Source organism: Sus scrofa, chromosome 2, assembly GCF_000003025.6.
Source record: "Sus scrofa isolate TJ Tabasco breed Duroc chromosome 2, Sscrofa11.1, whole genome shotgun sequence".
NCBI lineage: Eukaryota > Metazoa > Chordata > Mammalia > Artiodactyla > Suidae > Sus > Sus scrofa.
Genome location: NC_010444.4, coordinates 107,938,300 through 107,964,352, shown reverse-complemented (window position 1 = coordinate 107,964,352; position 26,053 = coordinate 107,938,300). Strand labels below are relative to the sequence as shown.

General features: G+C 34.7%; 1 protein-coding gene across 1 annotated transcript in view; it reads left to right on the top strand.

The window, feature by feature from the left end:
- Window positions 1-26,053, top strand: part of SLCO6A1 (solute carrier organic anion transporter family member 6A1) — a 97,158-nt gene that overhangs the window by 53,323 nt on the left and 17,782 nt on the right. Inside the window, exons 9-10 of the mRNA XM_021085154.1 lie at window positions 5,699-5,852; window positions 14,650-14,837. Of these exons, the coding sequence (XP_020940813.1) occupies window positions 5,699-5,852; window positions 14,650-14,837 (342 nt within the window). The remainder of the gene's footprint in view (window positions 1-5,698; window positions 5,853-14,649; window positions 14,838-26,053) is intronic.

Genomic DNA, 26,053 nt, shown 5'->3' with positions numbered 1-26,053 from the left:
AACTGTACACCAATAAAATGGACAACCTAGAAGAAATGGACAAATTCCTGGAAATGTACAGTCTCCCCAGAGTGAATCAGGAAGAAACAGAAAATATGAACATGAGTTCCTACCGTGACTCAGTGGACTAAGAACCCTACGTAGTGACCACGAGGATACAGGTGTGATCCCTGGACTTGCACAGTGGGTTAAGGACCTGGCGTTGCCACAAGCTGAAGCATAGGTCACAGATGCGGCTCATATTTTGTGTGGCTGTGGCTGTGGCATAAGCCTGCAGTGCAGCTCCAATTGGACCCCTAGCCCAGGAACTTCCGTATGCCCCAGTTATGGGCATAAAAAGAAAAAAAATATATATGGACAGACAATAACCATTATTGAAATAGAATCAGTAATTTTCAAAACTCCCAACAAATGAAAGTTCAGGACCAAATGGCTTGACAGGTAAATTCTACCAAACATTTAAAGAATAATTAACACGTATCCCTCTCAATATATTAAAAAAAAATTCAGAGCAAGGTACACTTCCAAATCATTCTGTGAGGCCAGCATTACTTTAATAAGAAAACCAGACAAAGATATTGTGGATAAGAAAATTACAGGCCAATAGCACTGATAAACATTTGTAAAAGTCCTCAACAAAATATTAGCAAGTCAAATCCAACAATACATTAAAAAGATCATACACCATGATCAAGTAGTTTTTATCCCAAGGGTACAAGAATGGTTCAATATCTACAAATTCATCAATGTGATACACCACATTAACAAATTGAATAAAAATAGTGATCATCTCAAAAGATTAAGAAAAGCTCTTGACAAAATTTAGCACTCATATGATGAAAAAAAACTCAACAAAACGGAGGGAACACACCTCAACACAATAATGACCATAAATAATAAGCCTATGACCAACATCATACTCATTGGTGGGATGCTGAAAGAATTTCCTCTAAGATCAGGAATAAAAAAAGGATGCCCACTCTCACTGCTTATATTCAACACAGTCTTAGAAATCCTAGCCACAACAGTCAGATAAGAAATAGAATTAAAGGAATCCAATTTGGAAAGAAAAAATTTTACTGTTTACAGATGACTTTATACTATACATAGAAAATATTCAAGACAAACCAAAAAGCTACTAGAGCTCATCAATAAATTTGGTAAAGCTACAGGATACAAATTTAATGTATATAAATCTGTTTCATTTCTATACACTGAACTATCAGAAAAAAAGAAATTAAGAAAACAATCTCATATACAAATGCATTAAAAAGAACAAAATTCCTAGGGGTAAATATAACTAAGAAGGTAAGAGAGTTGTACTCAGAAGACTGTAAGACACTGATGAAAGAAATAGAAGACTACCCAAACCTGTGGAATTACATACTGTGTTTATGGATATAAAAATTAATATTGTTAAAATGACCATACTACCCAAGGCAAACTTCAGATTCAGTGTGATCCCTATTAAAATATCAATGGCATTTTTCACAAAACTAGAACAAATAATTCTAAAATGTGTATGGAAATATAAAAGACTCCAAACAGCCAAAATAATTTTATGAAAGAAGAAATCATGATCTCCTGATTTCAAACTATACTACAGAGCTATAGTCACCAAAAAGTACACTACAGGCATAAAAACAGATACATAGATTAATGAAACATAATAGAGAGTCTAGAAATGAATTTACTTTTATGAAAGGAATTAATCTACCACAAAAGATGCATATATTATGGGGAAAAGAGCCTCTTCGACAAATAGTTTTGGGAAAACTGAACAGCTACATGCAAAAGAATCAAACTGGATTACTCTTTTTCACCATGCCCAAGAATAAATTCAAAATGGATTAAAAACTTAAACATAAGACCTGAAACCATAAAACTTTTGGAAAAAACTTAGTACACTTTTTGATATCAGTCTTAGTATTTTTGGATGTATTCTCAGCCAAGGGAAACAAAAGCAAAAATAAATAATGAGATTGTATCAAACTAAAAAGCTTTGCTTAGTAAAGGAAAGCATAACAAAACAAAAAGATTGTTTATTAAATGAGAGAAGATATTTGCAAATGATATATTTGACAAGGGGTTAATATTCTAGTGTGTACAAAGAACACACACAAATTAACATCAAAAAAGCAAACATCCCGATTAAAAAATGAATGGAGGAATTCTTATCACGGAGCAGCGGAAATGAATCCGACTTGGAACCATGAGGTTGCCAGTTGGATCCCTGGCCTTGCTCAGTGGTTTGAGGATCTGGTATTGCCGTGAGCTGTGTGTGTGTGTAGGTCGCAGACGTGGCTCAGATCCTGCGTTGTTATGTCTGTGGTGTAGGCAGGTGTAGCTCCAATTTGACCCCTAGCCTGGGAACGTCCATATGCTGTGAGTGTGGTCCTAAAAAGCAAAATAAAATAAAATGAAAACATAAAAAATGAATAGAGAATCTGAATAGACATTTTTCCAAAGAGAACACACAAATGAACAACAGGCACGTGAAAAGATGCTCAGTATCACTAATCATCAAGGAAATGCAAATCAAAACTATAATGAGATATCACCTCACATGTGTCAGAATATCTGTAATCAAAAAGATAACAAGTATGGACAAGGATGTAGAGAAAAGGGAATCCTTATGCACTATTGGTGACAGTGTAAATTGTTGCAGCCACCATGAAATGGCCATTTAAAAAATTTAAATTAGAGGAGTTCCTGTCATGGCTCAATGGTTGATGAACCCAACTAGTATCCAAGAGGACACGGGTTTGATCCCTGGCCTATTTCATTGCTGTGAGCTGTGTTGTAGACCATAGATGAGGCTTGGATCCAGTTTGCCGTGGCTATGATGTAGACCGGCAGCTATAGCTCTGATTCAACCCCTGGCCTGGGAACCTCCATATGCCACAGGTGTGGCCCTATAAAGATAAAAAAAAAAAAGACAAAAAAATAATAAATAAATTAATTAAAGTTAGAACTGTCCTATATTCCAGCAGTTCTACTCCTTGGTATTTATCTGAATAGAAGAGAACTGATTAGTAAAGACATATACAACCTTGTAATTATTGTGGCATTATATATTTATTTACAATAGCCAAGGTTTAGAAGCAACCCATTGTATCTTTTCAAATTATGGTTTTCTCTGGATTTTATGCCCAGGAATGGGATTGCTGGATCATATAGTAGTTCTACATTTAGTTTCTTTAAGGAACCTCGATACTGTTCTCCATAGTTGTTGCAACCGTTTACATTCTCACCAGCAGTGTAGGAAGGTTCCCTTTTCTCCACAATCTTTCCAGCATTTATTGTTGATAGAAATTTTCATGATGGCCATTCTGACTGGTCTGAGTATGTAGTTTTAATTTGCATTTCCCTAATAATTAGTGATGTTGAGCATCTTTTCATGTGCTTTTTGGTCATCTGTATTCTTTGGAGAAATGTTTATTTAGATCTTCTCACCATTTTTTGATTTTTTTCTTCATATAAAGCTGTAAGAGATGTTTGTATATTTTGTAGATTAATCCCTTGTTGGTTGCTTAATCTGCGAAGATTTTTCTCCCATTCTGTGGGTTGCCTTTTCATTTTGTTTATGGTTTCTTTTTCTGTGCAAAAGCTTTTAACTAGGTCCCGTTTGTTTATTTTATTTTTATTTTCATTACTCTAGGAGATGGATCCAAAGATATTGCTGTGATTTATGTCAAAGAGTATTCTGCCTATGTCTCCCCCTAAGAGTTTTATGTTATCCAGCCTTATGTTTAAGGACCTCAATTTTTAAATGAAGAGATATCCCATATTTGTGGTTATAAGCTTCAGTATCCTTAAGATGTTAATCCTCCCCAAATTGATGTATGTATTTGATGTAATCACAATCCAAATCCCAGCAAGTTTTCTTTTTTAGATATTGAAAAATGACTTTTAAATTCATATAGTTATGCAAAGGACCTAGAAAATCCACAGACAGCTAGATAACAAAGGTGGAGGACTAACCCTATTTGATTTCAAGACATTGTAAAGCTACAATAATCAAGAAGTTAGTATTGGTATAAATATTGACAAATAAGTCAGTGGAACAGACTAGAGGGTCCAAAAACAAGTACGCGTATATATGGATAATTGATTTTGACAGGGTATGTATGCAGGTTAGCAGAGAAATATAGTCATTTTAACAAATGATTCTGGAACAATTAGATATCTGTATTTATTACTTTTGCTTTTTAGGGTTGCACCGCAGCAAATGGAGTTTCCCAGGCTAGGGGTCGAATCAGAGCTGCAGCTGCCGGCCTATGCCACAGCCACAGCAACACCAGATTAAACTGTGTCTGTGACCTACACCACAGCTCACGGCAACACTTGATCCTTAACCCACTGAGTCAGGTCAGGATCCACCCTGCAACCTCATAGTTCCTAGTCGGATTCGTTTCCTCTGCGCCACAACAGGAACTCCAAAGATAACTATATTTAAACAAACTTTAATCTACCATGTAAAATAATTAATTCAAAATGAATTGCAGATGTAATTGTAAAATAAAAAATTCTGAGAACATGAAGAAAATTTTTGCATACTTGGGTCTAGCAAAGATTTCTTACATAATGACACCAAAGTATGATCCATAAGGAGATATATAGACAAATTGGACTTCATCAAAATAAAGTCTGCTCTCTGAATGATCCTTCAGGCCATAGACCGTGAGAAGATATTTGAAAATCATGTATCTAACAAAGTACTTGTTTTCTATAGCACTTAAAGAACTCCCAATGCTTAGTAATGAGAAAACCACAAAAATGGGCAAAAGATTTAAACAAATATTTAACCAAATAAAAATGCAGATGGAAAAATAAGCCCTAGGAAAGATGTCCAGCACCAGTCATTAGGGAAATACACATTAAAAACCACAGCATGAAACTACTATCCCTATTAGAATGTCTAAAATTAAAAAGACTGCTCTATAACGCTGGGAACTATATCTAGTCACTTATGATGGAGAATAATGTGAGAAAAAGAATGTACATATGTATGTGTGATGGGTCACTTTGCTGTACCATAGAAAATTGACTGAACACTGTAAACCAACTATAAAAATAAAATAAAATCATTAAAATTTTAAATTAAATTAAATCAAAAGACTGACTATCCCAGGTGTTGCAAAGAATATAGAAAGCAAGTGAAATATTATACACTGCTGGTGAGAATGTAAAACAGCATAACCACTTTGGAAAACTGACCGTTTCTTAAATAGTTAACTAAACATCTACCATATGATCCAAATATTCTACTCCTTAATATTTATCCAAGAGACATGGAAGCATATGACCATACAAAGAACATGTAAAGACCAGCTGCTTTAAAGAAGCCTGGCAAAGAAAGTGCACATAGCACTTGATTCCATTTCATAAAAACACTATGAAATGCAAATTAATGAATAGTGTCAGAAAGTAGATCAGCGTAATGCCAGAGAATGGAGGAATTACAAAGGAGCATGAGGAAACTTTTTGGGGTGGTTATTAACATGATTGCAGTTATGGTTTCACAAGTACATGTAAATTCTTTAACTATGTACAGCTTATCGTATAACAATTATACGTAAATCTGTTAAAATTATTTAAATAATCATATTTTATAGATCTCATTGATATCTTGATATACACATTAGTAAGTATAATACAGTGGTATAATAATTACATTCAGTCTCTTCTTTTACAGAACAGGGCAGTTGGGAAACCTGACAGCTCCCTGCAATTCTCGTTGTAAATGTTCATCTTCACTTTATTCTGCTACATGTGGAAGAAATGATATTGGATATTTTTCTCCTTGTTTTGCAGGTTGTACACATTCTAAAACATTTAAGAATCGCAAGGTAATTATCTTTTGTTACACTTCTTCCTCTCGATTGATAAGTGCAACATACAGATGATGATTATATTTTACTCCTTGCTGCCTATAAAATCTTTTCCCTCCTTATTTTCCCTTAAATATTTCTTAAGTTGTAGCTTTTTTGGCCACAATATATAAGGCTTATGAAAATTGGGAATGGAAAAGATATGCCTGCATTAAAACATCTTCCCTATATTACATTATCTCGCTTTTATGGTTTTAAAGCAATGGGTGACACACACTATCTTGTGTCTCTTGCCATAGCACACTTGAAGAAGCAGTCTGAGAATATTTTGTCTTCCACTTATGTAGTTTATTTTAGTTCTATCAGCAGTACCGAAATATTGAACCATAATCTTTCCCACACCAGTACGTTGACCAATACTATCCTCTGGGTCTCCTTTCAATCAGTTTTTCCTTCTGAGGAATTCAAAATATCTGCACTCTGCCTTCTTGCTGTCTCTTTATTTCTGCCCTACATTACACTCATGTGGAAATCAGTCTCTTTATTATGTGCCGGAGATTACCATACATATAATACCTTTCTGTCAGACTTTCCAGAAAGATAAGAGAAAGAAGATTTATATGGCAACAATACAGATGACATAAAATTGAATATATGTTATTCTTTTTGTCCTTTGACATTTACATGAATTGGGACTCATTTTAAATGCTCTATTTGCTCATCTTTGGTGCCATTACCATCAGAATTCTTTATTTCTCTGGGCCTTCTATCAACCTCCAGAAAAATTTTCTTATTTTTCATTCAAAGCAGTTACCTATTCTTTTACTTGATTGACTCCAGCTTAATTTTCATACATCTAAAGTGGCATAAATGAGCTTTTAGCTAAACAATGGGCTATAACTTCAGCTTCTCCTTTCAATTAGCACAGAAGTAAGGACCCAGGCTTTAAAAATTCTGTGTTTGAAGTTCCCGTTGTGGCTTAGCAGGTTATGAAACCGGACTAATATCCAATGAGGGCACAGGTTCCATCCTTGGCCTCGCTCAATGGGTTAAGGATCTGGCGTTACCACTAGCTGCGATGTAGATCCCAGATGGCTTGGGTCCCATGTTGCTGTGGCTGTGGTGTAGGCCAGCAGCTGCAGCTCTGATTCAACCCCTAGCCTGGGAACTTCCATATGCCGTGGGTGTGGCCCTAACAGAGAATAAATAAAAAAGAATAATTCTGTTTATCACTCGCCTCTCTTTTTCTAGTCTTAATGAGAAGAAGATAGCAACAAAGAGGATATTTCCTGACCCATAGGCATTACTCTATCTCCCTTAGTAGGCAATAAAGTACTTTATAAACCAAGTACTTTATTTATTAGTATGTACATACAATGTTCTTTTTCCTGTTATACACAGATCATTTTATTAAAAAATACTAGCATACCTGACCAACGTTAGTTCCAACTGTCATGTTTTCACTGCCTACATTTTAATAACAATCTTCAGGAATGGGAACTCTGGTATCTTCCTTCTTAAATGTTTAAAGTGGTTCTTCAAATTTTTAAAATTTAAGATGATTGTTTATATATTATATTTTTCGAAACTATTATATTTTTAAATGATTGATTTATTTTAAAATGTATTACTGTGTGGAGTTCCCATCATGACTCAACGGTTAATGAGTCCAACTAGTATCCATGAGGACGTGGGTTTGATCCCTGGCTTCTCTCAGTGGGTTAAGGATCCACCGTTGCCATGAGCTGTGGTATACGTCACAAATGTAGCTCGGATCCCATGTTACTGTGACTGTGACATAGGCCAGATCCAGGTTACTGTGACTGTGACTTAGGCTGGCGGCTTCATCTCCAATTCGACTCCTAGCCTGGAAACCTCCATGTGCTGTGGGTTCAGCCCTTAAAAGACAAAAAACAAATAAATAAATAAGTAAAATATATTACTGTGGAAAGCTTCAAATGTAATAGAAAAGCATAATGAACTCCACTATGTTAATCACCCATCTTCAACAATTTATTAACTTATGGAAAATCTTACTTTATACTTCTACCTACTTCCTTTCCTCCATTTGACAAGTAAATGATTTTTTAAATGCCCACATTGTCACCACAGTGTAAAGCAGAACTGTTTGACCTTGGTGTTTTGATCCCAAGAGATAAATAGGTCACTCACTGGAGTTCCCTGGTGGTCTAGCAGTTAAGGATCCAGTATTATCACTGCTGTGGCTTGGGTCACTGCTGTGGTGCAGGTTTAATCCCTGGCCCAGGAACTTCCTCATTCTGTGGGCATGGCCAAAAGAAAAAAAATTAAAAAAAATAAAATGGCTACTCAGTATATGGCTCCAATCCATCTTTCTTTTTTCTGGAAGTCCCTCTTAGGGATTTTTTTTTTCATAAAAACCTTTGTAATTTCATTTCTCTAAGAAATAATTCATAACAAATATGAAATAATTCACAAAATAGTGATAGAAACTGTGTGGTAAAATTTGATGTTGAATAAAAATTGAAAGAATAAAATATTTTGGACAAAAACTGGATGTTAAGAATTACCCAGGACAATTAGCCTTGAAAGAAATAATAGAAGTTATGAGCAGTACAATTCAATATAAATGAAACCAATTAATAGATAAAATATGCATTAATTTCAAATGGGAAAGAATTGATACCAATAAAAATAATTCTAACAAAATGAAAATTAAATACCATATACAGAAAATATTGTGTCTACATTATGTTAATGGAATTACCTCTGGAAAGTCTTTTTTCAGTGAAAATACGTCAGCTTTGAAATCATTGTGATTAAATGTTCATATTCAAAATATGATTAGGGTCAAAATGTATTAAAATTGAGTGCTTTTTAGTGATACTTGTACGAAAGTTTACAATGGAGAAGTGGTAGGAGATACAACACCTCTGAAGATTTCTAAGTTTCTATAGAAAATCACAGCTTTACCAAGCCGTAAATAGATATATGCTCTTCATATTAATAATATTGAGTGTTTTGTCTCATTGAGACCCACATCTTACCCTTATTGATGCTATCAGAGATCTTCAAATTTCCTTATATAGGTATGAAAGAAATCTTGGGCTTTTCTTCATAATATTCTCGCTGAGACTAGTTCTTTTCAGCAGCTGATACGGCTTTCATTCAAAAATAGCAGTATCAGGGGCTTCTTCCAGAGACTCCTCTAGTCCAACAGGAGCCTCATTCTGATCTATAGATAAGGAAATGAATCTCGTCCAAAACATTAAGGCAGGCCTCAGGGTCTCTTTCAGTTGAATCATTCTTAGAATATTTTAACTTCATTTACTGATCTTTCCAACTTTGTGTTATTTTTGTCATATATTTTATTTATCCATATATTTTAAGTGACACATACTATCAATTTTTTTTTCTTTTTTCTTTTTTTTTTGTCTTTGTTGTTGTTGTTGCTATTTCTTGGGCCGCTCCCGCGGCATATGGAGGTTCCCAGGCTAGGGGTCTAATTGGAGCTGTAGACACCAGCCTACACCAGAGCCACAGCAACGCGGGATCCGAGCCGAGTCTGCGACCTACGCCACAGCTCACGGCAACTCCGGATCGTTAACCCACTGAGCAAGGGCAGGGACCGAACCCGCAACCTCATGGTTCCTAGTCAGATTGGTTAACCACTGCGCCACAACAGGAACTCCACTATCAATGTTTTGTACAGTCAGTATGCACTTGTTTACCCATTTCATTGCATTTTCATGTTTTCATTTGAGATTATTTTCTTTTTTTCTGAGGAATCATATTTCATTTTCATCTCTGAAAATAACAATTGTTTTCACTCGGTGTGGAATTCCGTATTGGTAATGATTCCCACCCACTAACTCTGCCTCAGCATTTGAAACATGCCATTACATTGTCTTTATGTCTCTGGCTGCTTAGCTGCTTTTAGGGTTTTCTCTTTGTTTCTGCTTTTCAGTTTTACTTTGATGTTTCTAGATATGGTTTTCATTCTATTTATTTTGCTAGGGTTTCACAGAACATTTTTAGTCCATGGATTTATGTCTTATCAGTTGAAAAATTCTCATCTATTATTTACCCCTCACGCTCTCCTCTTTTGCAGGGGTATGTGGGGAAGCACTATCTATGAGTTTACTGTTGCTGCGTAGCAAATTATTATAGCCTTAGTGTGTTTAAATAATACCCACTTATTAGCTCTCAGATCAGAAGTCCAGATATGGCATTACTGGGTTTTTTGCTCAGACTCACAGACTGAAATCAGTGTATTGGCTGAACTACAATTTCTTTCTGGAGGCTCTGGGAAAAAAATCTGCTTCCAAGCTCTTACAGATTATGGGCCAAATTCAGTTGCTTTGGGCTATAAAAATGAAGCCCCTATTTCCTTGCTAGCTGTCTGCTGAGGGCCAATTTTAGCTCTTAGAGGATACCCCCATTCTTTATACATGACTCCTTCCATCTTCAAACCTAGCAACAGAATCTCCCTTATGCCACATGCTTTGAATCTCTGACTTCAGGAAAAGCCCAGTTTCTTTTATATATTACCTAACTAGGTGAAATTTACCCTCTCTTTCTTAGGGTCAGCTATGCCATATAACATAATTTAGTAAGGGGATTAAAATCCATCAATTCACATTAATCTAGAGATTTGGCAGGTTTATAAATGGGGGGTGGGGTGAGGTAGGAATCTTTGGTGCCAGCTTAGAATTCTGCCTAACAGGCCACAAATTGACCTTTCTACTGTGTTCCGTACTCTTTTTTTCTATATTTTTTTGTTTGTTTGTTTTACTTTTTAGGGCTGCACCCACGGCACATGGAGGTTCCCAGGCTAGGGCTCAAATCAGAGCTGTAGCCATCGGCCTACACTACAGCCACAGCAACACAGAATCCGAGCCATATCTGCGACCTATGCCACAGGTCACAGCAACGCCAGATCCTTAACCCACTGAGTGAGGCCGAGGATCGAACCTTTGTCCTCATGGATCCAAGTCAGATTCATTTCTGCTGCGCCATGATAGGAATTCCTGTTTTTTCAATCTGCTTTTATCTGTTTGTTTAAATGTAGCTGTTGTCTATTGACCTGTCTTCCAGTTACTATTTCTCTATTCTGCTGTGTCTGTTTGCTGTTAAACCCATTAACTCATTGTATTTTTCAGTTCTAACACTTAGGTTTTGTAGAATCCAAATTCCTAGTGAAATTCTACATCATTTATGATGTTTTATACATTTACCCTCTATTTTCTAGAAAAATTAATCGTAACTATTTTAAAGTTCTTGCTATTATGTCTATTATCTAGTAGTCCACTTATATTTGTTTTTCTCCTAATCTTAAACCAATTATTCTTGTCATTTTGCATACCTTATAATGATACATTAAATCCTGAACATTTTATCTGAAAAATATATCCTAGCATAATTATACATCTATTTCTCTCTTTATTTTGGCTTCATGTAGTTTCACACTTCTTATAATGTGCATACACATTACTTGTCATAGTTTCTTGATGAGTTGTTTCTATTATCTTTACAAAATATCCCTTTCCATCTCTGGTAATATTCTCTTTCTGAAGTCTATTTTATGTATTAAATAGTCAGTCTAGGCACTCTTGCTGTTTCCATGGTGTATCTTACTTCTGTCATTTTATTTTCCAACTGTTTGCGTCTGAATGTTTAAAGTGTCTCCTGTAGCCAGTACGTAATACACTTTTGCTTTTTTCTTCAATTCTGTTAAGGTCTGTCTTTTTCTTGGAGTTTTTAGACTACTGAAATTTATTGTAATTATTGATAGGGTAGACTTAGATGTCTCCTCTTTGTATCTTAAGAATTGAATATGTTTTACTATTTCATTGTAATATATAACTTCTGCCATTTTAGTTATATCTCTGGATATAACTCTTCAGTTCTGGAGTTCCTGTCGTGGCGCAGTGGTTAACGAATCCGACTAGGAACCATGAGGTTGCGGGTTCGGTCCCTGCCCTTGCTCAGTGGGTTAACGATCCGGCGTTGCCATGAGCTGTGGTGTAGGTTGCAGACGCGGCTCGGATCCTGCGTTGCTGTGGCTCTGGCGTAGGCCAGTGGCTACAGGTCCGATTCGACCCCTAGCCTGGGAACCTCCATATGCCGCGGGAGCAGCCCAAAGAAATAGCAAAAAGGCAAAAAACCAAAAAAACTCTTCAGTTCTTCTGCCCTTCCAGAGCCTAATATCTTGTGCTTCTGCCATCTGTTTACTAAACTTTCTTCATATTTTCACTTTTCCCCTAGTCAGCTTAGGTTCTATGGTCTGCAGTTATTTGTTGTACTGGATATTTTTTGTCTGCCCTCCAGATCCACTTTTTACCTTCTCTACCTTCCTAATTGTTCCAGGAGACCAAACTATAGGATGAGAGTTCCTTTGCCTTCTGGCTTCTGACTAGATTATGATAATAAAGAGTCTCAGTAGAAAGTCATAAAGATTGGGGAAAAGTGAAGTCATTGTGTTTATTGTGTTGGTTCCCTCTCTGAGCCATGAACCGACTATCTCCCTTACCTGCAAGTCTTAGTTTCTTTCAGGGATTCCTGTCCATATTCTTTTTTTTTTTTTTTTTTTTTTTCTAATTTTACTTTCTCCTTCTGGTAACCATTCCTACCCTAGGACCCTTCAAATCTGCTTTCAAACCCTTCAGATCTGCTTTCAAAATAAATGCTAGATCTGACTGTCTTCATCCTTTTCTCTGATACCCTGGCCCTAAACACCATTGACTTGAATCTTAGTTCAGTAGCTTTTTAACTGTTTTCTCTGCTTTTATCCTTGCTTTCAAAGTTTAGTAATCTCAATATAGCAACCCAAATGATCTTTTAAATGTGACATTTATACATGTATCCCTCTAATGCTTTCACATTATTATGAATAAAAAGCAAAGCTCTTGGAGTTCCCATCATGGCTCAGCAGTTAACAAACACAACTAGCATACATGAGGACGCATGTTTGATCCTTGGCCTCTCTCAGTGGGTTAAGGATTCGGCGTTGCCGTGAGCTGTGGTATAGGTTGCACACGCAGCTCAGATTCTGCATTGCTGTGCTCTGGTGTAGGCCGGTGGCTGTAGCCCTGATTGGACCCCTAGCCTGAGAAACTCCATATGCCATGGGTGTGGCCCTAAAAAGACCAAAAAAAACCAAAAAACAAAACAAACCTCTTAAATTCCTCTTCCAATTACCTATAGTTTCTATATAAATACTTCTCACATAACTCTGATTTTATTTCTCTTCGTTTCCTTCATGTTTACTCTCATTCCACCAAATTTTTCTTCTTGCTTTTCTTTGAACTTGTCAAGCAAGCTCCAGTCCCAATTTCTGTTTTGTTTTTCCAACCTGAAATATAATTCTTTCAGATAACCATATGACTCATTCCCTTACCTTCTTCACATCTCTGCTCAAATCTCATTGCATCATTGTGACATTCCCTGATCATGCTAATAAATTCACCCCTGTAATCCTTGTATTTTTCCTTAATTTATTTTTTGTTCTCCATAGTATTTGTCATCATGTGGTCCATTGTAAATTTTTTTTTTAATTGCCTTTCTCACAAAAGTAGAAAATTGTCTACATGAGGACAAGGATTACTATTGTATTATTTACTATGTTTTCACAATACCTAGAATGATGTTTGGCACATGAGCATCATAAAAAAATATGGTAGAATGATTTGAAATTTGGATATTTGAATATTTCTACTTTTGTTAACATATCCAGTAACTACTTAGCAGCTTTTGCAAACCACTGATGTGATTTTTTTGGACCATCATTTTCTGAATCACTCAGGTTTAAGCTATCTTTATTTCCTAGTATTCCTTCGCTAGTAACCTAGTTTAATATTTCTACTAGATTTTTAAATTATTATTTAATTTAGAATCTTTTCAATAGATTAATGAATTGCTCTCTGTCTCTATCTCCAACTCTGTTTAGCCTTCTTAGAAAATATTACCTATTCATCTTCCTTACATTACCAATCCTGAAACAAAACCCCTGAGTTTTCATTGGTTTCCATTAGGGATGACATTATGATATTATTGGCTTTAGGCACTTTCACCCTGGTAACCCCCTTCCTTCATTTTAGAAGAAAGATGGAAGGAAGAAAGGGAGGAAGGCGTGAAAGAATGACAGAAAGAAAGAAATCGATTACCTTAATGTATAACTACATTGGTGTAAAGACAAATATGATCCAGGCTGGATTCATTATAATATATTCATTATTATAATTTTTTTCTCTGATTTAAAAAGACACTAAAATTGAAACCTAATTTTGTGGTCCTGAAAGTGTCATGTACCCGAGGCACACTGTACCTATTCTGCTTAATAGATCACAGCTCTGTCATCATTATATACAAAATAAAGCCTTGTCTTTTTAGCATAGTTCTAAAACTGTCCATAGTTGGGTAACCCTCCAAATTTCAAATACCAGCTAAAATTCCATTTTATTCATTGCATTTTCTAACAGTAAAATATATCCAACAGATATTGTGCCATTAAGTGTAAATATTTTTAGTGAAATTTCTTAAAATAATGGAATTTAAGTAGTTATAATTATATATACAAGTACACAATTACTTATAATGGAATTATAAGTAATTATAATCATGTTTGCAAGTACACAATTCTTTGTTAGGTAAAATACCCTGGGCTTGTTTATCATTAGCATTTCATTGTAAATTATGAATGGCAGATTTACTATAAGAATTTTTACTAATAAAACTGCCTAGTCTCTCTGAAGTTATTAATTTTTATTTTACAATTATGAGTTTTTGCCTTATGACTATATTTCTAAAAGATTGTTTCCTATCTTCATTTTCATAGACTTATTACAATTGTTCTTGCATTAAAGAAGGATTAACAACCTCAGATAACGAAGGTGATTTTATCGATGCTAGACATGGGACATGTGCTTCAAAGTGCTATAAGTTACCTTTGTTCCTTGCTTTTGTCTTTTCTACGATTCTCTTTTCTGCTTTTGCTAACGTACCAAGCATCCTGACTATCCTTCGGTGTGTATATATTATTCATAATCATTATTAATTTAATACATATGAAATGCAATTTTAGGAAACTTTAGAATATTGTAGTAAACGATTTAAACTTTTGTTTCAAGGTAGCAACTTTTAGAGGGGAAAATTTTTTATTCTCAAATTTCGTGTATATGCTTAATTCTCCATTTTAACTAATTAATTTGCATAAAGTATATAGATAACAGTTTAGTTTAAAATTAAATTTATTTACTTAATTTAACACACCTGGAAAATTCATAAATATAGGAAAAAATCATAATTATAACACGTGATTACAATGTTGATTCATTGGTTGTAGATTTTTTTGACTATTAATTTCTATTTTAGCCAGTTTGACTATTAGAAAACATAGTATCATCAACAAAGGAACATAATAACTTATGAATTTTAGAATTTTAATACATAAATTTATTACTCTTCTAAATTAAACCAACATTTGTTATTAATTTGTCCTCCCTGAATGTATGAAATATATTTAGTATTTATTTTTATCATAGTAGTAGAGTAATTGGTCTTCATTTTAAAATTATTTTTTCCAAAAGGCTAACGTAAACCTTCAGTTCATAAGGAGCAATTTGGTGTCCCCTGGGAAAACAGACTAGAAAACATGAATAAATTTATACAAAAAAAAATCTGAATTGGGCACATATTGCCTCTGCCTTCAATGAACTTGCAGTTTAGATGGGAGACAAAACTTGACATATCAATATAGTGTAACAGCTTTTTATTTATTCACCTGTATCTGGCACTGAAACTACAAGGACCAATAAGATATGCACTTAACCTTCAAGTTGCTTAGAGTTTAATAGGGGCAGAAAAACACCTAAAAGGAGGTCAGTGAATACTTAGAAATGCCTTGATTAAAGCCCTTACAGACTGGCCTGGGAATAGTGGAGAAAATGGTCATTTTTATCTAGGTCATTTTTATCATTTTTATGTCTATATGCTTATAGACAATGTGGTACTTGAATTGAGTCATGAAGATAAGTGATTTCTCATAATGCAAGTACCCTGGTGATAAGTTCTTTATAGGAAAATGAGCAAGGAAAGTAGAGGCAAAAATGTGTGAAATATCTTGGCGAGGCGTTTGTTACGACAGGAGTAGCATGATCTAAATTGGACAGGAGGATTTGAGCCCAGTAAGGGCCTGGTCTTGGCAAGATTTCTTTGCCAAGTTAACATGAAGAATATTATCCTGTGTACCCCTGGAAGCCATTGAAAAAAGTAAATCTCACAGATGAAAGTGATCAAATATGTGTTTTAGATAGAATATTGAAAATAGTGTGGAAGATGAAGCTAATAGGGGAAAACTGGAAACAAAGGAGAGTACTTAGGAGATCATTTGAGCATTTCTCTATCTAGAGATAGAATAAAACATAATTGAAAAATATTAGTTTGGACAAAAGGGCAAGGTTATTAATTTGATGTCCCTGGTATAAAATATAGAAAAATCTAGGCTATTGTTCAAATATCCAGCCTGGGGAACTCAATAAATGATAATCCATTAACTGAGATAAGAAATTAGAGGAGAAAAGAAAGCTCATATTGAAAAAATAATCAGTACAGTGTTGAACATTCCTTATTAAAAGTTCACGTGAAAGATCCCAGCAAATATTCTCAGCAGAGATGAGAAAGATGATAGTAATTTTCTAGAAGTCTGGTTCTGAACCTTCTCACTTCTCTGGTAACTATACAGAGCAGTAAGAAGAATAAAACACATGCATGCACACACCCACACTTGCACACATATACTATAGTTTCAGTACAATTTTGAGACCAACAAAAAATGACAAAGTTGTAATTGTATCTAAATATTGCCAAAATTGAAGTAGAACAGGGAACCAGCTTGTAGATTCATGAAAATTATACAAACAAAAACAGGCTATGTGGAGAGGGTCTCAGGAGTGACAGAACTCAGATTATCTTCAGCATATTTCTGCATGGAAGGTGAGGGTTCTAACCTTAAGATCGAAGTTCTGGGAGCAGGATCCAGGTAGATAAATCAAGGCAGAGTATTTTGGAAAGAATTGGACAAAAGCTTTGCAGAATGTCTAGGAGGTCCAGAGATGGCAGATCTCAAAAAGTGCCAGCAAAATATACCTTCTACAATGAATATGTAAACTTGTAAAACAAGAATTGTGAAGAGTTCTTGGAATCCCAAAACTGGCAGTAGAAGTTCTTTTGAAGCAGGTTTTCAGAGGCAGAGAGGTATAACCACACATAGAACTATATTTAACTTCTCCTCTATATAAATGGAGAAGGTAACTCTTCCGTTTTGAAGCTTGGAAACCTGGTACATGTTCTGTTACCATAACTTTCTGCCCTTGGTTTAGAAAAATACATCTCATTCAAATATGAGTAAGTAGAAAAGGAAAAGGCTCTGCCCACATAGCAAATAATTACAGCGGAAGAAATGGAAATTATTAAGCATTACTATGGACAGTGAAAACTCCTAGAAAAATGTTACCATGAACCAGATAAAAATATAAATGTAACTATATGTAAGTTTAAGCTAAAAAATAATCATTGCCACAGGACAGGAGGAAAAAATAGCTAGGTGAAGGAGACTATGGAATGAAAACTGACAAAACTCAGGAAATGGGAAAAAAATTCAGAAATGAAAACTAAATTATAAAGCACAAAAGGAAGAAAAGAAAACATAGAAAGCATGCTTGTGGCATAGAAGGTGGAGGAGAAATGGAGAATATAAAATAAAAGTAGGAAAAAAGTATTAGAAAAAAAGAGACAAATATAGGAGATAGGAAAAGGAGAGCCAACATGTACATAATTAGAGTTTCCAAGGAAGAAACCAAACCAATCAAACAATAAATATTTGAATCCATAGTTAAAGTTTACTGAAACAGTAATCATGATAAATAATAAATATTAAAATAAGATTTGGATCTGCATATTGTAATGGCACATAAAATGTCTAGGAAAATTGATGCATTGAGACTTACGGTAGTAAAATTATTGAGATTTAAAGATGAAGAAATAATATTTTTATCAACCAAAAAAAAGGGGGGGAGGGAAGGTTGGCATCAAATATTTTTAACAGCAACTTTCACCTCCAGAAAAGTGGAGAAACACTTGAAAAATCCTCTAGGAAAGAAAGCATGAGCTCATTATATGATCATCAACAAACTGCCCTACAATTATAAATGGTTTAGATATGGAAGTACCCAGTAAATGTTATGAGATACTCCTTAAGAACTGACAGCAAGGCAGGTTATAACCAACCAAGATATGACTGGGTAAATTTTGATAAAAGGTATGGTGGTGAGCATCAAGTATGTTAAACTACCTAGCTTTACCTCAGTATAGTTAATTTATGCTAGAACTAAGATAAATACTAAACTGAGCATAAGCATGGCAGAATAGAATTAAATATAATATGCTTTTATAAAGTAGAAATCACACAACTAACAAAAGTGAGGAAAGAAAACAGTGTAGAGATCAAAAGAAGGATAAGCTTGATGGCTGCCTAACAGATAATAAATGGAGTGTCAAAGAATATTTTGTTTATAGATGTTTTATTGAAACTGTTTTTTGGAAGAGTTGAAAAAAATTAAAACTATAAACTGATGGATTTTTACAAAGTGAAGACACCCATGTAACCAGAGTCCAGTTAAAGAAACAGATAATTCTAAGTATTCCCAAAGCCCCTCCCTCCTCCACCTTCCTTCTTGTGTAAATCCCTCATCCCTAAAAATTACCATTCTCAGAGTTCCCGTCATGGCTTAGTGGTTAACAAAGCCTACTAGCATCCATGAGGACACGAGTTCGATCCCTGGCCTTGCTTAGTGGGTTAAGGATCTGGCATTGCCGTGAGCTGTGGTGTAGGTCACAGATGGCTCTGATGGCTCAGATCCTGCATTGCTGTGGCTGTGGCATAGGGCGGCAGCTGTAGCTCTGATTGGACTTCTAGCCTGGGAACCTCCATATGCTGCAGGTGTGGCCTAAAACAAACAAACAAACAAAAAAAAAAACAAAAAAATTTACCAATCTCTTGACTTCTACAATGAATAGGTTAATTTGTTCTGTGAATACACAGTAGGATAAGCACATAGTCATTTGTGTCTGCATTGTTACTCAATAATGTGCTTTTAAGAGTCACTCATATTGTTGCATATAACAGAATTTCATTTTCATTGCTCTGTAGCAGTGCTATCCAATCAGATTTTTTAAAATGATGGAAATGTTCTATATCTCTGATGTTCAATGTAGCCTCTAGCCACATGTGCCATTGTGCATTTGAAATGTGGTTAGTGTGAATGAGGCTAATTAATTCATTTTATTTAGTTTGAATTTGCTTACATTTAAGTAGGCATATATGGGTAATAGTTACCATATTGTACACCATAGTTTTATAGTAGTCCATTGTATGAATGAACTAAAATTTGTTCATTCTGGAGTTAATGTTGTTTCCACTTTAGGGCTAATTATAATTACCATTTCTATGACTTTTCTTTTGGAAAATATGAATTAATGCATTTCTATTGAGTACATATGTAAACAACAGAATTGCTGGGTCATAGCATATATTCAGTTTTGTCAAATGTCTTTTTAGTTATTTTGTATTTTTATGTTGACTTGTCTGTCTTTTTTATAATTGATCTGAAGGAGTTCTTTATATATTCTTCGTACACTCCAAATGTAGGGAGTCATCTGTTATATATATTCGTGACAAATATCTTCAACTTTATGACTTGCCTTTTGACTCTGAAAATGGCATCTTTTGAGTGAATAAATTTTTACTTTTAATAATTTCTTAAATAATAAATCTTTAGTAATCAGAAACAAGAGAGCATTTCTTATGTTATTTTTATAAAAGATTATAAAATTAACAATTCAATTGGGAATGATATCTTTTGTATAAATTTAAGATCTAGCTTCATCCTTTTTTTTTTTTTTTGGCCACATCCATAGCAAATGGAAGTTCCTGGCACCAGATCCTGAGCCCACTGCATCAGGCTGGGGATTGCACCCACAGGGCTACAGAGAAAATGCCAGATCTTAACCTGCTGTGCCACACCAAGAACTCCCAGGCTCATCTTTTTTTTGTGTGGATACATGTTGACTCACCGCTATTTATTTAAAAGCTGTCCTGGAGTTCCCATCATGGTGCAGCAGAAACGAATCCGACTAGGAACCATGAGGTTTTGGGTTCGTCCTCTGGCCTCACTCAGTAGGTTAAGGATCCAGCATTGCCGTGAGCTGTGGTATGGGTTGCACATGCTTCTTGGACCTGGCATTGCTGTGGCTCTGGTAGGCCGGCAGCTGTAGCTTTGATAGAAACCTAGCCTGGGAATCTCCATATGCCGCGGTAGCGGTACTATAAAGACAAAAAAGACAAAAAATAAAATAAAATAAATAAATAAAAACTGTCTTTTCAGGAGTTCCAATTGTTACATAGAGGAAAGGAATCCAGCTAGTATCCATGAGGATTCAGGTTTGATCCCTGGCCTTGCTCAGTGGGTGGGGAATACTCTAACTCCACTAACTCTCTTCCAACCTTTTGTTATTGTCATGTATTTTGGTGTGCATAAAATTTAAATCCTAAAGGATGCACTTTTATTTATTGTATATTTAATACTGTACTATCAGAATCTCTTCATTCTTCCCTGCATTTCTGTGCTTTTTTCAGGGATTCTTTCCTTCTTCCAGAAAAATTTCTTCTCCAGTAGGTCAGCAGAAAATGAACTTTGTTCTTTTTATTTGTTTAAAAATATCGTTAGTTCATCATTATTATAAAGTTATTCTTTGTATAGAATTCCAAGTTGTGGTGATTTTCTTTTAGTACTTAAAAGAGAAATATTTAACTGTCTTCCTGACTTCTAGAGAATATTTTATTACAGTTCCTTTGAATGAAATGTACTTTTTTTCTTTATATGCCTTTAACACAGTTTTCTTGTCTTTGTCTGTCAGCAGTTTTACTATGGCATTCCTTAATATGATTTTTGTGTTTTTTGTTGCTTGCGTTAAAAAATATCTTAAGACTTTAAAAGACAGTCTTGTCTTTTCCTGTTATCTATTAGGGTGGTAAGTGTAATAGTTTGTTTTGCTAGGCTGCCATGAAAAGGCTGGTGGTGGGCTTAGACAACAGAAAATTTATTTTCTCACAGTTCTGAAGGCTAGAAATCTGGCAAAGTTGGGTACTTCTGAGGACTATGAAAATAAGGTCTGTTCCAGATCTTTTACATATTACTATTTTTTCCCTGAGTCTTCACCTTGTCTTTACTCTTTGAATGTTTCTGTTTGTATTTTCTCTTCTTATAAGGACACCAGTTGTATTGAATTAGATCTCATTTTAACTTAATTACTTCTGTAAAACCGTGTCAATAATGTGATAGCATTCTGAAGTACCAGAGGTTGGAATTTCAGCATATAAATTTTGGAGGGAGGAGAATTCACCCATAGCAGTAACAAACAATCTCAAATTTAATCACTTAACAATTTTTCTTTATCTTTCATGGCTTTGTGAGTTGACTGGGTTCAACAAGGTAGTTCTTGCTTGGATATTCTCTTGAGCTTGTGGTCAGAGGACATATAATATTTGAGTTATCTGAGCATGACTGGGCTAGGTGGCTGGTAATTTAGGCTAAATTTTGCTAGGAGCTTATTTGGAGCTTTTGATTGGATATAGTGGCTTCTTTATGTAACTTATACTTCTGCTAACAAGGGCAAGAGGTCCAAAAGGAAAATTCCAAGTTTTAGTGTTCTAAGAGGAATAAACCATAAGGCATAGACTGCAAGGCTTCATTTGACTCAGGCTGGAAGTCCAAGAATGTCACACTTCTCCATTCTTTTTGTCAAAAAACTTATATGTCAATGATTAGATTCCACCTCTTGATGTGTGAAGCAACATGCATATATTGGGGGGAAAAAGGAATCAATGATAGCTGCATTGAGGTGATTATCACAGTATCTTTCACTGGTTTTAGAAAATTCTTAACTATTCTTCAAATATTACTTCTGTTCCATTCTTTGTCAATTCACCTTTTGGATAATAGTTATACATATAGTAAACCTTTCCCTATATCCTTGTGTCTTACTCTCTTACTTTCTGTTTTCATTTATTTTTTTGCTCTGTGCTTTAGACTAAAGTTTTTTCACTGGTCTATACTCTAATGTATTAATCTTCCACTTGCTTTTCCAGTTACCTGTACTCTAGTTTACTAATTCTACTTTCCTCTATGTATAATTAGCATTAAATTCACCTATGAGTTATAGTTAGTGTATTTTTCTGTTATATAATTTTATTTATTTTTAATAGATTTGAGTTCTCTGATAATATTCTTTCTTGTAATGTTTTCTTTGATATATTAATCCCCTAAATTTAAAATTTGTTAGATATCTGGCATCTGATAATTTTGAAAGACTGTTTAAATTTAATTTTTTCTCTTGACTACTCTGTCTCTTATAATTACTGTAATTATTTTTAATCATGTGTACCAAAAGCAATAGAGACTCTGAACATTAATAACTTTAAAGAAATTTTACAATAGCTTTATTCAAGAAGCTAGAATAGGAACAGTTTCTTGTAAACCAAACAAATTTAGCTGATTTGAGGATAAGTTTCAGTTTTTAAAAGACCTTATCAATTTTCAGATTGCCCTTTTTCTAAGTCTTTCATGAGGTCCTGATTGAAAGAAAGATGTTAAACATAGGGGTCCTTCATTTTGGTGAGATTTGAACCCCAGTATTTGCTTTCCCATTTATAATAAAAAGCAATATTACCAGTTATTTTTACATTGTATTGGTAATAATAGCCAATATTTTAGGTAAGTACTCAGTAAAATAGCAGCATATAAAAAAAGCACACATTGAGCTACACACACTCAGACACAAATTCAGTTAAATTTTTTTTAACCTGTATTAACTGAAAAATGAAAACATATTAAGGTCTGTAGTCTGGTTAATAAAAGTGAGGCAATGTCAGTTTCCTGATTTTAATATTGTATTATAGTTACATAAGATTTCACCCTTGGGGGATGCTGGGTGAAATTACACAGGATGTTTTGTACTATTTTTTACAACTACCTGTGAATTTCAAAAGAAATAATAATTCAACATAAAAATAATTTTAATATTAAATGAAACACATTTGAATGCCCAGAGACTGACTTGAACAGTTTGGAAGGATCTATCTTATGTTACTGAATAGGAAGACGTTAACACCATCAATGTATCAGTTCTCTGTAAGTTAATTCATAATTTTAATGTTATAAAGAAAATGCCAATATAATTATTGAACTATAAAACCTGATTCTAAAGTTTTTATGGAAAAATAACAAACAAGAGTAGCTTGGAAATCTAAAACAAAGAAGCACAATAACAGAGGTTTAGCTTCATAACCTAAAAGGCACCATAAAGTCTCAATACTAAAGCAAAATAGTATTAACTTAGGAATAGCCTGTCATTAAGTCTAGAAATAGATCTCAGCTCATATAGGAATTTAACGTAATGAAAATGAAATCCTAGTAAGTACATCAAAAATGGACTTTCAAGAAAATGTTTTTTGTATAAGGGCCTTAGACTTTGGGAAAAAATATATCTGGATCCTTTATGGTAAACGAGGAAAAACTCAAATGGGACAAAAATTTAAATGTAAAAAAATTAACTAATAAAAGTGCTTAAAATTGGCTAATTTCATTACTGTTTATAAAAGAGGATGGTATTTGTAACTATGACTCAAGAATCCAGAAGTTTTGAGGAAAAAGACTGATAAATTTACTCCATAAAATTAAAAATAATAAAGCCACAGCCAAACAATAATGGATATATGCAACTTATATCCATAAAAAGATTAATTCCTCTAGTGAGTAAAACTCTCCTAAGGTTAATGACCCAACAGGATAGTGGAAAAGCATCAGTGAAAACAAAATACAAATATGAAAGAATGTTCAGCCATAAAAATTAAAATTTTAATGTGATAATATTTCTTATGTACCTCATTGACAGGAGTAAAATCTTGATAGTAGATCTATTTATGTGGCTAGGAAGAAACAAGTACTTCCATATATTGCTTGAAAAAACAAAATAGTGCAATTCTGATAAAAACATTATCTTTAATACATAAAAATATTATAGATATGTTTATTCTTTATGTCAGCATTTGTACTTCTTGAAACCCTTATGGTAGATATCTGGCATAAAATGTATTTCCATCTATAAAGACATCTTTATACATACAACCACATATGGCATATGTAATACATATATGAAACAAAAAACATTAGGAAAAAACTAAGTGTATGTATGAAAGAAAAAACATGAGGAAAAAACTAAGTGTGAAGGAGCAGCAGCCAGGTTGAATAGAAGATTGCAATTCTGCACAATATTATATAATTCAAGTGAAAAAATGAATGGGAAGGAGTCCTATGCTAATATAGGAGGGGATCTTAAGAATATATTGTGGAGTTCCCATCATGGCTCAGTGGTTAACGAAGCCAACCAGCATCCACGAGGACTCAGGTTTGATCCCTGGCCTCGCTCAGTGGTTTAAGGATCTGGTGTTGCTGTGAGCTGTGGTGTAGGTTACAGACACAGCTCAAATCCCATGTTGCTGTGGCTCTGGCATAGGCTGGTGACTACAGCTCCAATTCAACCCCTAGCCTGGGAACCTCCATGTGCTGCCACTGCGGCCCTAAAAGACAAAATGTATGTATATATATATATATATATATAGAGAGAGTAACATGAAAAAAATCAAGTACAGAATAGTCGATATAATTTATTTTCTTTGAAGAAAGAGAGTATGTATGTATGCATTTATAGTCGCTTATAATTTCATAAAGAAACATTGGAGTTATATATAAGAAAGTAATTAAAATGATAATTTAAAGGGGTGGGTAGAAATGGGGGTAGATGAGAGCAGGGGTATTAGCAAGTCTCTCCAGCATGTGCTTTTTTTTCTTTTTATTACTCAGTGAATTTATTACATTCATAGTTGTACAATGATCATCACAATCCAATTTTTTAGGATTTCCATCCCACAGAACCAGTGCATCCTCCCACCCCCAAACTGTCTCCTTTGGAAACCATAAGTTTTTCAAAGTCTGTGAGTCAGTATCTGTTCTGCAAAGAAGTTCAGTCTGTCCTTTTTTCAGATTCCACATATCAGTGATAGTATTTGATGTTGGTGTCTCATTGTCTCACTGACCTCACTTAGCATGATAATTTCTAAGTCCATCCATGTTGCTAAAAATGCCAGTATTTGGTTCCTTTTAATGGCTGAGTAATATTCCATCGTGTATATGTACCACATCGTCTTAATCCACTCTTCTGTTGAAGGACATTTAGGTTGTTTACATGACTTGGCTATTGCAAATAGTGCTGCAGTGAACATCGGAGTACATGTCTTTGCAAGTCGTGGTTTCTCTGGATAGATGCCCAGGGGTGGGATTGCTGGATCAAATGGTAGTTCTATGTTTAGTTTTCTGAGGAATCTCCATACTGTTTTCTACAGTGATTGCACCAATTTACAATCCCACCAACAGTGTACTAGGGTTCCTTTTTCTCCACACCCTCTCCAGCACTTATTGTATATAGACTTTTTGATGATGGCCTTTCTGGCTGGTATAAGGTTGTACCTCAAAGTGTTTTTTTTGTTTGTTTGGTTTTGTTTGTTTGTCTTTTTGCTATTTCTTGGGCCACTCCCGTGGCATATGGAGGTTCCCAGACTAGGGGTCCAATCAGAGCTATAGCCGCTGGCCTATGCCAGAGCCACAGCAATGCGGGATCCGAGCCGCGTCTGCAACCTACACCACAGCTCATGGCAACGCCGGATCGTCAACCCACTGAGCAAGGGCAGGGACTGAACTCGCAACCTCATGGTTCCTAGTCGGATTCGTTAACCACTGCGCCACGACGGGAACTCCTCAAAGTGGTTTTGATTTGCATTTCTCTAATAATGAGTGATGTTGAACATCTTTTCATGTTTTTTTGGCCATCCATATGTCTTCTTTGGAGAACTGTCTGTTTAGATCTTCTGCCCATTTTTTGATGGGGTTGTTTGTTTTTTGGTATTGAGTTTCAGGAAGTGTTTATAAATTTTGGAGATTAATCTCTTGTCAGTCGATTCATTTGCAAAGATTTTCTCCCATTCTGTGGGTTGTCTTTTTATTTTGTTTAGGGTTTCCTTTGCTGTGTAGAAACTTTTAAGTTTAATTAAGTCCCATTTGTTTATTGTT